At 40.0% G+C, this 12,428-nt stretch overlaps 2 protein-coding genes across 3 annotated transcripts in view; one reads left to right on the top strand and one right to left on the bottom strand.

Annotated features, from left to right (window-relative positions):
* The window catches only part of LOC126484192 (adenylyltransferase and sulfurtransferase MOCS3), a 206,184-nt gene extending 203,674 nt beyond the window's left edge, over window positions 1-2,510 (bottom strand). Inside the window, exon 1 of one of the 2 annotated variants that reach the window (XM_050107606.1) lies at window positions 2,432-2,510. Coding sequence is in view for 1 of the 2 variants with exons in the window: in XM_050107604.1 (XP_049963561.1) it covers window positions 2,195-2,213 (19 nt within the window). In the remaining variant the exon portion in view is untranslated. Of the gene's footprint in view, window positions 1-2,194; window positions 2,284-2,431 lie in introns of those variants that run through there. The other variant, XM_050107604.1, reaches the window with a different exon arrangement.
* A 70-nt stretch (window positions 2,511-2,580) lies between these two features.
* The window catches only part of LOC126484193 (RING finger and CHY zinc finger domain-containing protein 1), a 100,959-nt gene continuing 91,111 nt past the window's right edge, over window positions 2,581-12,428 (top strand). The window contains exon 1 of the mRNA XM_050107607.1: window positions 2,581-2,637. Coding sequence (XP_049963564.1) covers window positions 2,581-2,637 — 57 coding nt within the window. The remainder of the gene's footprint in view (window positions 2,638-12,428) is intronic.

The raw sequence follows: 12,428 nt of genomic DNA, 5'->3' as shown, positions 1-12,428 counted from the left end.
TTCATTTATGTCACTTTCTCACTCATGAAATTACATTATTCACGATTCTTGACAGTGCTGGGTCAGAGCAGCTTTGGTACAGCAACACAGGCTATCTGCCCAGATTTAAGATTACATGGTCATCTTTAGTTGAGTTGATTAATTAACACTGTATTGATAATTTATATATAATGGAGTTACATCCTTGTATGAATCGTCACTGGCAATTTCTGCAGTGGAGTACTGAAATATTTTTTTTATTGATTAATGATACTAGGAACTATGACAACTACCAATACATCATTCACAGCGTCAAGTGGTGCCATTGGCAAGGAGGGCGATGGAAGCAAAAACTCTAGTGGTACTACGCTACTTGCAAAATATGCTGAATGTGAATTAACAATTACCAACACCATCTTTCGGCAAAACAATCACTTCAAAAGATCACGGCAGCACCCTAGATTGTAGCAACATAATCTCATATCTGACTATGTAATTGTCCTTAAGATGTATACGATACTTTCACCACTAAAAATGACAGGACACAATGACTATTGGGCAGATCACTGACTTATTACACCCATCGTGTATTTGTCACTATCTGACCAAAACGATAAACACACATTTGATACTGGTAAGTTTATAGTTAGAATATGCCTCACATTACAAGAAAGAGCTTCATCAGACACTGGGTATGGGATGTCATCGTGATGCAACACAACACTGGGAGAATTTGACGGTCACTATTTTGGGTGTCCCCAAAGAAACATTAGAATATAAGACCAGGGAGTATCAGGAGGGTTTGATGAAAATGATGATGGCATTGAAGCACTGATCTCAGAGAAGATCAAAGCCTTGTAAAGATGCTGAAAGGACATGAACTTCATCACTAAGAAAGAAGTCTTTCGTCTTGCCAAAGAAAATTTAAAAAGAAATCGTGTATGCTGAAGAATGTGGATATATGAGCTAAAGAGGTACAATATCTAACAGGCAAAGATATGCAATAATCTTTTCAAGCCACAAACACGATTTATGGTCCAGCTACCACTGGTAGAAAACCACTGTGGTCCAATGACAAGTGTACACTTCAAAAATATCAATGCTCCCTCATGAATATGTGGAAGCATCATTTTGAAGACCAGGAATCAGTTATTGATGAACAAATGTACGATATAATACAAAAAGTACCCACCAAAGAAGAAGATAACTCCCTATCACCATTAAATGAAGTTAAGTATGCTGTCAATCAAGCAAAGCAACACAAGGCCATGAGTTCTGATGCTATACCAATGGAAGCCCTCAAATAATGTGCTGAGGAACTCATAAGACACATAGGCCTACATGAACAAACTGTCAAAATCTGGAACACAGAACTGCCTCCTGATTTCAGAAATAGTCTGGTGGTTCCCACATTGAAGAAAGAAGACTGCACAGACTGCAATAACTACTGTGGAATATCTTTGCTGTCTGGCTTGGAAAGAGCTAATTACTCAAATTCTCGCAAATTGTAATATATCCTTAGTCGAAAAATTACTACTATAGAACCAGTGAGTCTTCGGGCTTTCTAGAGGAACCACATATGTGGTATTCACAGATCGTCTGCTTCAGGAAAAATACGGGAACAAAACAGGAGGCCATACATTGCCATTATTGACCTCACTAAGGCATCTGACTCTGTAAACCAAGAAGTTTTATGAAAAATCTTAGATCTATATAGTTTTTCACAGAAATGCTTTGCCATGTCGAAATTGCTCTACACAGATACGACAGCAGCTGTCATTGGTAACGATTCTGGTGGTAGGCCAATCCGTATCAAGAAATATTGGTGTTAAGTAACGGTGCATGATTGCCACCAAATTATTTTCCATCTATGTTATGACAACCAGGCAGTTAGCTAAAGATGATCCCCCCCAAGGAATGCAGTTAACTAACAGAATGGATGGGAAGCTGTTTAATTTGAGCCGTTTAAATGTAAGGAATATAACATTTTCTGCAGTATTATTTGAGATACAATATGCTGATGACAATGCAACTGTAGCTAAGTTCGAAGAACTAGTGTTGATTCGGAATGAGTTCTCTGCAGCATAGAAAATGAATGGCCTCAAACTGTATACTAGCAAAAACACAAATCTTTAACCAACCCCTACCTTGGGAAGGGGGAAAAAATATCGCCACCAATAGAATGGTTTTTAAAGACGTTAACCCCTTCCCTTACCTTGGCAGCATCCTCTCATCAGGTGCAAATATAGATCTGGAAATTCAACTGAACGTATTGCAACATTAATATGCACGTACACAGTAATGGAAATTCATCATTAGTATTCCATTTAAAAAGTACCGCTCCAAGTGATTGTACTACGACGTGACGGAGAATTACGTACGCTATTTATGGCTATTTAAGTTCTATATATTATGTAAACTTCAAAACATATACTTGTTATTTCCTCCTTACCACGCTGAATTGTTTCATCCACCCTTTAAACAGTAAACAAATACGATAAACACATTGTGCACCATATCGATGGATGACATCGACTGCTACTGTGCGATTCTTGAATATTTGGATTTTGTCGATAGTTGTCAAACCTCAGCATCATCAAAATGGAAGAAGCAGGGGCTGTAGGTTGCTCACACTACAAAAGAAAATCAAAATTCGTTGTAAGTTTTTTATGTTGTGACTGTATATTTAATGGTGAATGATTATCTAGAACGAAGTGCATGTAATTTCCATTTTACTGAAAAAAATTGTGGCTTCAATATGATGAAGGCATAAAAAAACTTTCTTTGATTATTCGTAAATTGGGTTCTCTTTTCTTCTTTCCGTGCTGCTCTTGCGATCTACTGTGGGAAATTTCGTGTGTGTGTGTTTAATGTGAAAACATATTCACTGTTCAGTTTAAATTGTGTCGTCTGACGTGTGTGATTGCGCGCGCTATGTGGATCAGTTTCGTATACCAGTCTTGGTTTCTTACGTGTCTCAATATGCGGGTGTTTTGTCAAATAGGTGGTAATTTTATTTAGTTTTGTTTTATTTTTCAAGGCGTATAATCTTTACTTAATTTCAGAGATGTGATTGAGCTAATTATGTTTGCCAGATTCGCACAGGAAACAGCTGTGTTCTGCTGCTAGGAAGCAGTTGCCTGAGAACAAACTGATTTGAGAAAGACATAGCTAATATTTGCCGCAAAAGATACGCGCAATATACTGTTAAATCCTTCGTTATTGTGAGCATATCAGTTCCTTGGCATATTTTTATGATGTCATATAATCCACTTCACTTGGATGTACAGTATACAGACAAGTAAAAAAGGGCTCACTGATTTCGAATGAGACTTTGTATTTTGTTTGTGTAATTGCTGTTGTGGGCAATGTATCACATGTGTTATGGCAGTGGCAGCTAGTTAAATAAAGGAAAAATAAATCATCCCCATATCTAAGTGCAGTACTGAATTTGTCATATATTTGTTTTCTAACTTAATGCCTGAACATTTGTTTCCAATTTTTATTCTACACACATTACTCAAGGGATCAAAGAAAAACTTCCATATTGCTCCGTTTTTATTTGAAGTAGCCAAATTGTAGTTCTTTCTCTCTTGGTTATGAGGTAATGCAGTATGAAATAGGTATTTTTTTATATTTTTCAATTGCATTATTTTGTTGACAGTAATCTAAACAGTTGTGTGCTTTAATTCTATTGAACTAAGTTCCATGGTTTTTGTGTGTAATGTGACAGGATGTGCAAATATGAAGGAAATTATGTTTGTCAGTGGATGATTTCATAGGCAGTAAAGTGAAAGTATAACATTACCAGCTCTGTAACACAGGTTTGGCAGAAATGTGGAAAACTTTGTACCTAGATACATTGCCCTAACAGACCAAATCTAGTTGCTATATCTATGTAAGAAATCCTTCAGCAGTTGTGATATGAAATGAAAGTGTGTAGAGCACAATCACATAGAACAGCTAGTGGTTAGTTATATGAGCATTGTACGTTGGCTAACGTTCACAACGGGCTGCTCATGCACAGTTGTTGGCTACAATCCAATTGCCTAGTTTGTATTTGTTAATTGAAAGACAAGATAGTACATACAGGCTGTTCCGTTTCAAGTCGGATGAAAAGTGAGGAAATTGACCTCATTTTTTAAATCATAAATAAATGTTACATATGTCAATTACTGTAAAAAAACTGTCAAAGTTATCTCCTAAATCTTTACTAGTCTGAGTTATAATTCAGTAAAGTTTGCATGAACTAAAGAACCTTATATCAGATTTTGGTGAACTACAATTCATTTTGAAACTGAATATCTGTTGGTGATGCAGGTATATAACATAACATAACAATAATTTATACATTTGTAAGTACCTTTTATTCATGATGTATTAATCATAACCACAGTTTTCGTAAAGATGAAACTTACATAGGGCTCATCTCCTTTTATTATACATTGACTTCAGTTTTAAGTGTTATGGAGCCTATTGTTGGAAGTATGGAAAAAGTAATTAAATTATAAATATTAAATCTGCGCTGTACTTGGTTTGAATGGGCTGCAGTTAAACAGCAGGGTGTCCAAGAACAGTCACATCATAATTCATGGCTATTGTTGCAGCTTTTGTTTAATCTTTATTTTATTTCATTTTTTCTACAGATCTTAATTAAATATGCTGTAAAAAGTTTAGGAATACAGTTTTTAAATGTAATGCTTAACTATGGTATAATTTTTATTCAATTTAAAATTGTAGTTCAGAAAAAAATAAGAAAAGTGGTGAAAATTAACATTAAATTTAAGTTCTAACAATACCACTTAAATATCACCTCAAACTAACAATATTACCTTCATTTTGAATTTTATTTAAGAATTTTTTACTTTGTATGCTTTCCGAGTATCGAGGAAGCGTGAAAACCCTGCCTTTTAAATGTGTTTTTCATGCTTTCTGCTGCTTCATGCTGTTAATTCTCATGAAATGGCAGCATAGGAAGCGAGTGGGTGCTATCCCGCGCCCCACCCCTCAGTTCGCAGGAAAAGTTATGAGACTTACCAAACAAAAGTGTTGGCAGGTCGATAGACACACAAACATACACACAAAATTCAAGCTCTCGCAACAAATGGTTGCTTCATCAGGAAAGAGGGAAAGACGAAAGGATTTGGGTTATAAGGGAGAGTGTAAGGAGTCATTCCAATCCCGGGAGCGGAAAGACTTACCTTAGGGGGGGAAAAAAGGACAGGTACACTCTCTCTCTCTCTCTCTCTCTCTCTCTCTCTCTCTCTCTCTCTCTCTCTCTCTCTCTCTCTCTCTCTCACACACACACACACACACACACACACACACACACACACACACACATCCAGCCACACAGACACAAGCAGACATTTGTAAAGGCAAAGAGTTTGGCCAGAGATGTCAGTCGAGGCGGAAGTAAAGAGGCAAAGATGTTGTTGAGTGACAAGTGATGTACGAGGGGCGGCAACATGAAATTAGTGGAGGTTGAGGCCTGGTGGGTAACGAGAAGAGAGGATATACTGAAGGGCAAGTTCCCATCTCTGGAGTTCTCACAGGTTGGTGGGAAGTATCCAGATAACCCGGACGGTGTAACACTGTGCCAAGATGTGCTGGCCGTGCACCAAGGCATGTTTAGCCACAGGGTGATCCTCATTACCAACAAACACTGTCTGCCTGTGTCCATTCATGCCAATGGACACAGGCAGACAGTGTTTGTTGGTAATGAGGATCACCCTGTGGCTAAACATGCCTTGGTGCATGGCCAGCACATCTTGGCACAGTGTTACACCGTCTGGGTTATCTGGATACTTCCCACTAACACCAAGCTGTCAGAACTCCGGAGATGGGAACTTGCCCTTCAGTATATCCTCTCTTCTCGTTATCTGCCAGGCCTCAACCTCCGCTAATTTCAAGTTGCCGCCGCTCATACCTCACCTGTCTTTCAACATCATCTTTGCCTCTTTACTTCCGCCTTGACTGACATCTCTGCCCAAACTCTTTGCCTTTACAAATGTTTGCTTGTGTCTGTGTATGTGCAGATGGATGTGTGTGTGTGTGTGTGTGTGTGTGTGTGTGTGTGTGTGTGTGTGTGTGTGTGTGTGTGTGCGCGCGCGCGTGTGTGAGTGAGTGTATACCTGTCCTTTTTTCCCCCTAAGGTAAGTCTTTCCGCTCCCGGGATTGGAATGACTCCTTACCCTCTCCCTTAAAACCCACATCCTTTTGTCTTTCCCTCTTTCCTGATGAAGCGTCCGTTGGTTGCGAAAGATTGAATTTTATGTGTTTGTTTGTGTGTCTATCGACCTGCCAGCGTTTTTGTTTGGTAAGCCACATCATCTTTGTTTTTAGATATATTTTTCCCACATGGAATGTTTCCTTCTATTATATATAAGATGATGTGACTTACCATACGAAAGTGCTGGCAGGTTGATAGAAACACAGACAGACACATACATACACACAAAATTCAAGCTTTCGCAACAAACTGTTGCCTCATCAGGAAAGAGGGAAGGAGAGGGAAAGATGAAAGGAAGTGGGTTTTAAGGGAGAGGGTAAGGAGTCATTCCAATCCCGGGAGCGGAAAGACTTACCTTAGGGGGGAAAAAGGACGGGTATACACTCGTGCACACACACACATATACAGACACAAGCAGATGGATATGTGTGTGTGCGAGTGTATACCCGTCCTTTTTCCCCCCTAAGGTAAGTCTTTCCGCTCCCGGGATTGGAATGACTCCTTACCCTCTCCCTAAAAACCCACTTCCTTTCGTCTTTCCCTCTCCTTCCCTCTTTCCTGATGAGGCAACAGTTTGTTGCGAAAGCTTGAATTTTGTGTGTATGTATGTGTCTGTCTGTGTTTCTATCGACCTGCCAGCGCTTTCGTATGGTAAGTCACATCATCTTTGTTTTTAAATATATTTTTCCCACGTGGAATGTTTCCCTCAATTTATATATATATATTAACGTGTTTTTCCTCCAAGGAAATTTTGTAAAAGTCAGTATTACGCAAATTTTTAAAAGTCAGAACTGGAACTTTTCTGTGCTTACTCACAAGTCTACATCTTCCATAACATTAAAAATACTCTATATCCCCAAGTCTAGGTTCCCCCCACCCTCTACATACTATAGTATTAGTGCCCTTAACTGTAACAAAAGTTTATTTGTTCTGAAATATATTCATTGCTCAAACTATTATCTCATTTACCACACAATTACAATACTGAAAGTATTATAAAAAGGATAGTTGCTAATCACCATATAGTGGAGATGCTGAATTGCAGATAGGTACAACAAAAAGACTGACAGAATGTTAGCTTTCAGCCAACAAGGCCTTCGTCAGAAGCGCGCGCACACACATATACACACACACACACACACACAAACACACACACACACACACACACACACACACACACGCAAATGCAACTTACAAACACATGACCACAGTTTCTGCATGCTGAGGCCAGATTGTGAGCAGCAGCACATGATGAGAGATGCATCCATATGGTGGTGGTAAGGTGGAGGCGGGGAGGGGGAGGGATAGCAGATATGGGTGGGGAATGGTAAAGAGCTGATTGTGGGAGCGTACAGGGACAAGGTGTAGAGAGGGTAGGGAAGCTAGACACAGTCAGGAGGCTAGACAGAGTGCAGGGAAGGTGGATAGTGGAAAAGGAGAGAAATAAAAAGACTGTGGGTGTGTTGGTGGAGTGGAGGTCTTAATAGTGCTGGAAGGGGAAAAGGAAGGGGCTAGATGTATAAGGACAATGACCAACGAAGGTTGAGGCCAGGACGGGTACGGGAATGTTAGATGTATTGCCGGGAGGGTTCCCACCTGTGCAGTTCAGAAAAGCAGGTGTTGGTAGGAAGGATCCAGGTGGCACTGGCTCTGAAGCAGTCATTTAAATGAAGAACATCACATTGGGTTGTGTGCTAAGCAATGGAGTGATCCAACTGTTTCTGGGCCAGTTTGTCAGCGACCATACATGCAGACGGACAGGTTGTAGCTTGCTATGGCCACATAGAATGCAGCACAATGGCTGCAGCTTAGATTATAGGTCACATGACTGGATTCACAGGTAGCCCTGCCTTTGTTGGGATAGGTGATGCCTGTGACCGGACTGGAGTAAGTGGTGGTGGTAGGATTTATGGGACAGGTCTTGCATCTAGGCCTATTACAGGTTTATGAGTCATAATGCAAGGGGTTGGGAGCAGACGTATGGAGATGGACAAGGATATTGTGTGGGTTTGGTTGGTAGCAGAATACCACTGTGGGTGGGTTGAGAAGGATAGTGGGTAGGATATTTCTCATTTCAGAGCATGATGAGAGGTAGTTGAAATCATGGCGGGGAATGTGATTGAGTTACTTCAGTCCTGGGTGGTAATGAGTAACGAGGGGAATACTCCTCTGTCGCAGGACAATAGGACTTTGGGAGGTGGTGGATGACTGGAGAGATAAGGCATGAGAGAACTGTTTTTGTACAAGACTGGTAGGGTTATTACGGTCTGTTAAGGCCTAGGTATGTTTTGGTAGGGACCGCTCGTCACTGCAGGTGAGATGACCATAGGTGGCAAGACTATATGAAAGGGATTTCGTGGTGTGGAATGGGTGGCAGTTGTCAAAGAGGTGGTATTGCTGGTGGTTGATAGGTTTTATATGGATGGAGGTACTGACATAGCCATCCTAGAGGAGGAGATCAACACTGAGGCAGGTGGCTTGTTCGATTGAGTAGGATAAGCTGAAGTGAATCGGTGAGAAGGTGTTCTGGAGGAACATAGATAGGGAGTCCACACCGTTGATCCAGATCACAAAGATGTCATTGAATCCAAACCAGATGAGGGGTTTGGAATTCTGAGTGTTTGGGAAGGATTCCTGTAGATGGCCCATGAATAGTTTGGCTTAGGATGATGCCATGTGGGTGCCCATAGCTGTACCCTGGATTTGTTTGTAGGTATTGCTTTCAAAGGAGAAGTAGTTGTGGGTGAGGATATAGTTGGTCATGTCAACTACAAAGATGATTGTAGATTTGGAATCTGTGAGGTGCTGGGGAAGGTAGTGTTAAGTAGTGGTAAGGCGATGGGTATTGGGGATGTTAATGTAAAGGGAGATGGTATAAACAGCAATGAGCAGGGCATCATGTGGTTAAGGAACAGGAACTGTGGAGAGGAGGAGGAAGTGGTTGGTATCTTTTACATAGGAGGGTAGGTTGCGAATAATAGACTGGTGTTGGTCTAAAAGAGATTCTCTCACTGGAGGCACAGTGACCGGCCACAACGGGGCATCTTGGGTGATTGGGTTTATGGACTTTAGGAAGAAAGCAGAAGGTAGGGGTACAGGAAGTGGTAGGGAGAAGGAGAAAGATTGACTCTTGGGAGAGGTTCTGGGGTGGGCATAAGGATTTGAGAAGAAACTGGAGATCCTACTGGATTTCTAGAATGGGGTCACTGTGGCAGGGTTTGTAGGTGGATAAGCTGATAGCTGGCGGAGTCCTTCTGTCAGGTAATCCTTGCAGTTAAGAACAACAATGATGGAGCTTTCGTCAGCTGGTAAGATATAAGGTTGGGATTTATTTTTAAGTGGTGTATTGCAATTCTTTCTGCAGGTGTAAGGTAAGTGTGCATGTTGAGGAATTTGGGGAATGATGGTAGGCAAGGTTTGAGATTAATAAATTCTGGAAAGTTATCATGAGAGGATTTGGGGGCAGTGGATGTGAATCATGGTTGAATGGAGAATTGAACTGAGTCAGACAGTTTTGGGTTGAGTTGTTTGGGGGGAAGAGACCAAATGGCGAGGTCATCGGTCTCATGGGATTAGGGAAGGAAGTCGGCCTTGCCCTTTCAAAGGAACCATCCCAGCATTTGCCTGGAGCGATTTAGGGAAATCACGGAAAACCTAAATCAGGATGGCCGGACGCGGGATTCAACCGTCGTCCTCCCAAATGCGAGTCCAGTGTGCTAACAACTGCGCCACCTTGCTCGGTGGTTCAGGCAGGGTTGAATGGGCAGTAGAGCAAAAGGTGAGACATTTAGAAAGGACTGATACTTCTGCTGGGCTAGGGGAGTAGTGAAGAAGAAAATATTATATTGATTACTACAGAGTGGGGCCATATGAAAACTGATTCATCTTAGAATCCTTGTAGGATTGAAACAGGATTATTACTGTAACCAGTGATATGTCATGACAGCTGAAATAATTCAGTTCAGTAAAATTCAGGTGTGATACATTTTATCCAACAGTATTCACAATTATTTATGTTTTATCATTCCATTAAGTATGTGCTTGTAGCAGTTTGCTCCTCTTGGCTTGTGGTGAGTAGAGAACAACTCCTCTATCTCCTAGTCATTCTTGGCAAATTATCAGCCATTAATATTTTATTTCAGCTTACTGTGATGAAATAATTGGAAAGCTAAAGGTTTATCATTCAAAAATGTGAAGGAAATTATGTATTGCTTGCATCGGGGTGCTGTTGCACAGCCTGCATTAGCCTAACATTGTATGCCTTTGAAGTTATGTATACTAAACATTGGCGACAGTCCATTATAAAATTATCATATGGCATTTCATAAAGGCACAAACAGAAATAGGACAAAAGACTGACAATATTTATTTTGCATCTGTTTCATTTTTTGGAACGTAATTTGTGGGAGCAGACTTATCTGTGACTTAGCCTAGGTCTAGGTTAAGCTAGAAACTGACAGTTAGGTTGTGTGTGAATTTGAAATCTTAGTTATGGTGACATATTTATCTCTAGCACAGCTTTATTTCTAAGTTAGGTTGAGGAGTGACAGTTTTTCTCTCAGCTGACAAAGCCAATGAATGTGATTTGATAAAAATAATGGCTTAAGTGCACTTACAGTATTGGTGCTGCTTGCATTATGTGCTTATGTTGGCAGTTTGTTGACACTGGTCACAGCCAGTCAGATGATGGTATGTGACGGTCAGTGAGAATCGTTGAAAGTAATGTTTTCTTTTGGTAGACCATCCAAATTGGTTACACATGTTATTGATGTGGAGAGTGGCAGAATAACATTTATTGATCTGGTTATTTTGCATTTTTAGGTTGGTTACTGACTTTGTATTATTTTGGGAGGAAACTACATGGGCTGACAGACTAACCTGTAGTGAAGCCTGAAGTCTAGGTTAGCTTGGACACTGATAATTTGCTTGTGAGTTGGCCATATCAGTGAATCTAAACAGGAAAATACAATTGCCATAATAAATTGATGGGTAGTGTAGCCTGAGATATAAATTTGTCATTGCAGTAATCTGCTTGTGTGCCTTACTTCAGGTTTGCCAAAAATTCTGATGATATGGTTAAATTCTAGGCTAATAGAATGAAACACCGGCTAATTTTAAGTATTAACGATCTGAATTGTGAATGGGTATTCTGATTTGCTGCTGACAAGATGTGTACTATTCAGTTCCTATTGTTCAACTTTCAAGACGTTATCAGCAGTAGCACGCAACCCAACAGTTGTGACTTCTCTCAAAGTACCTATAATTATTTGGTTTGGTAAAAACTCACGAAACTGTTAGTTGAATATAAACTGACAAGTTAACTTCAGTTTGCCTCAGTTATGTAGTGGCTGCGAAAAAACATCACATTGGTTTTTGTGGCAGTAAATGTTTGCATTTCTCATTGAATCTTCCCTAACCAACACATAGGATTAGATAAACTGTTCTTGGAATCTTTGTTACTGTGGTCTTTCATATATAGTTTTCATACTTTTTTGTAAATAAAATTGTCTGTCGTAAATATTTTTATTTTCCTGTGTATGTAAATTTTGATACACAGAGTATTTGAGCTTAAAAGCTATAAAATACCTACACAATTTTCAGTAAATAATGTCATTTTCCAATATCTTTATTAAAAAATCAAAATATAGAAATCCCTGAGGTGTTTTATTACTTTGAATAAAGCTTTTTAACTGAATACTTCAACTGTCGTGATGGATAAGCATGCAAACTGTAACAGAAGTGTAATGAATGACAATCATTGTGAGAAGTGTAACAATATTAGGCAAGGAAAGTTTCTACTCACCTTATAGTGGAGAAGCTGAGCCGCAGGTGGTACAACAAAAAGATTCTCGCAATTATAACTTTCGTCCGTTAAGGCTGTTGTCAACATAGGCGCATGCGTGCACACACACACACACAAATGTAACTCGCATGCATGACTGCAGTCTTAGGCAACTGAAACTACTTTCGATTGCCTGAGACTGCAGTCGTGTGTGCGAGCAGCATTTGCGTTTGAGAGAGAGAGAGAGAGAGAGAGAGAGAGTGAGTGAGTGAGTGAGTGAGTGTACCTATTGTTGACAAAGGCCTTAATGACTGAAAGCTATCGTTGTTAGAATCTTTTTGTTGTGCCATCTGCGACCCAGCATCACTGCTACAGTATATGGTGAGTAGCAACTGTCCTTCTCAGATGTTGTTACATTCCATCCTGGATTTTCTG

The sequence above is a fragment of the Schistocerca serialis genome, chromosome 6 (assembly GCF_023864345.2).
Source record: "Schistocerca serialis cubense isolate TAMUIC-IGC-003099 chromosome 6, iqSchSeri2.2, whole genome shotgun sequence".
Taxonomy (NCBI): Eukaryota; Metazoa; Arthropoda; class Insecta; order Orthoptera; family Acrididae; genus Schistocerca; species Schistocerca serialis.
The sequence above is the reverse complement of the archived record's forward strand: the minus strand, read 5'-3'. Positions and strand labels throughout refer to the sequence as shown.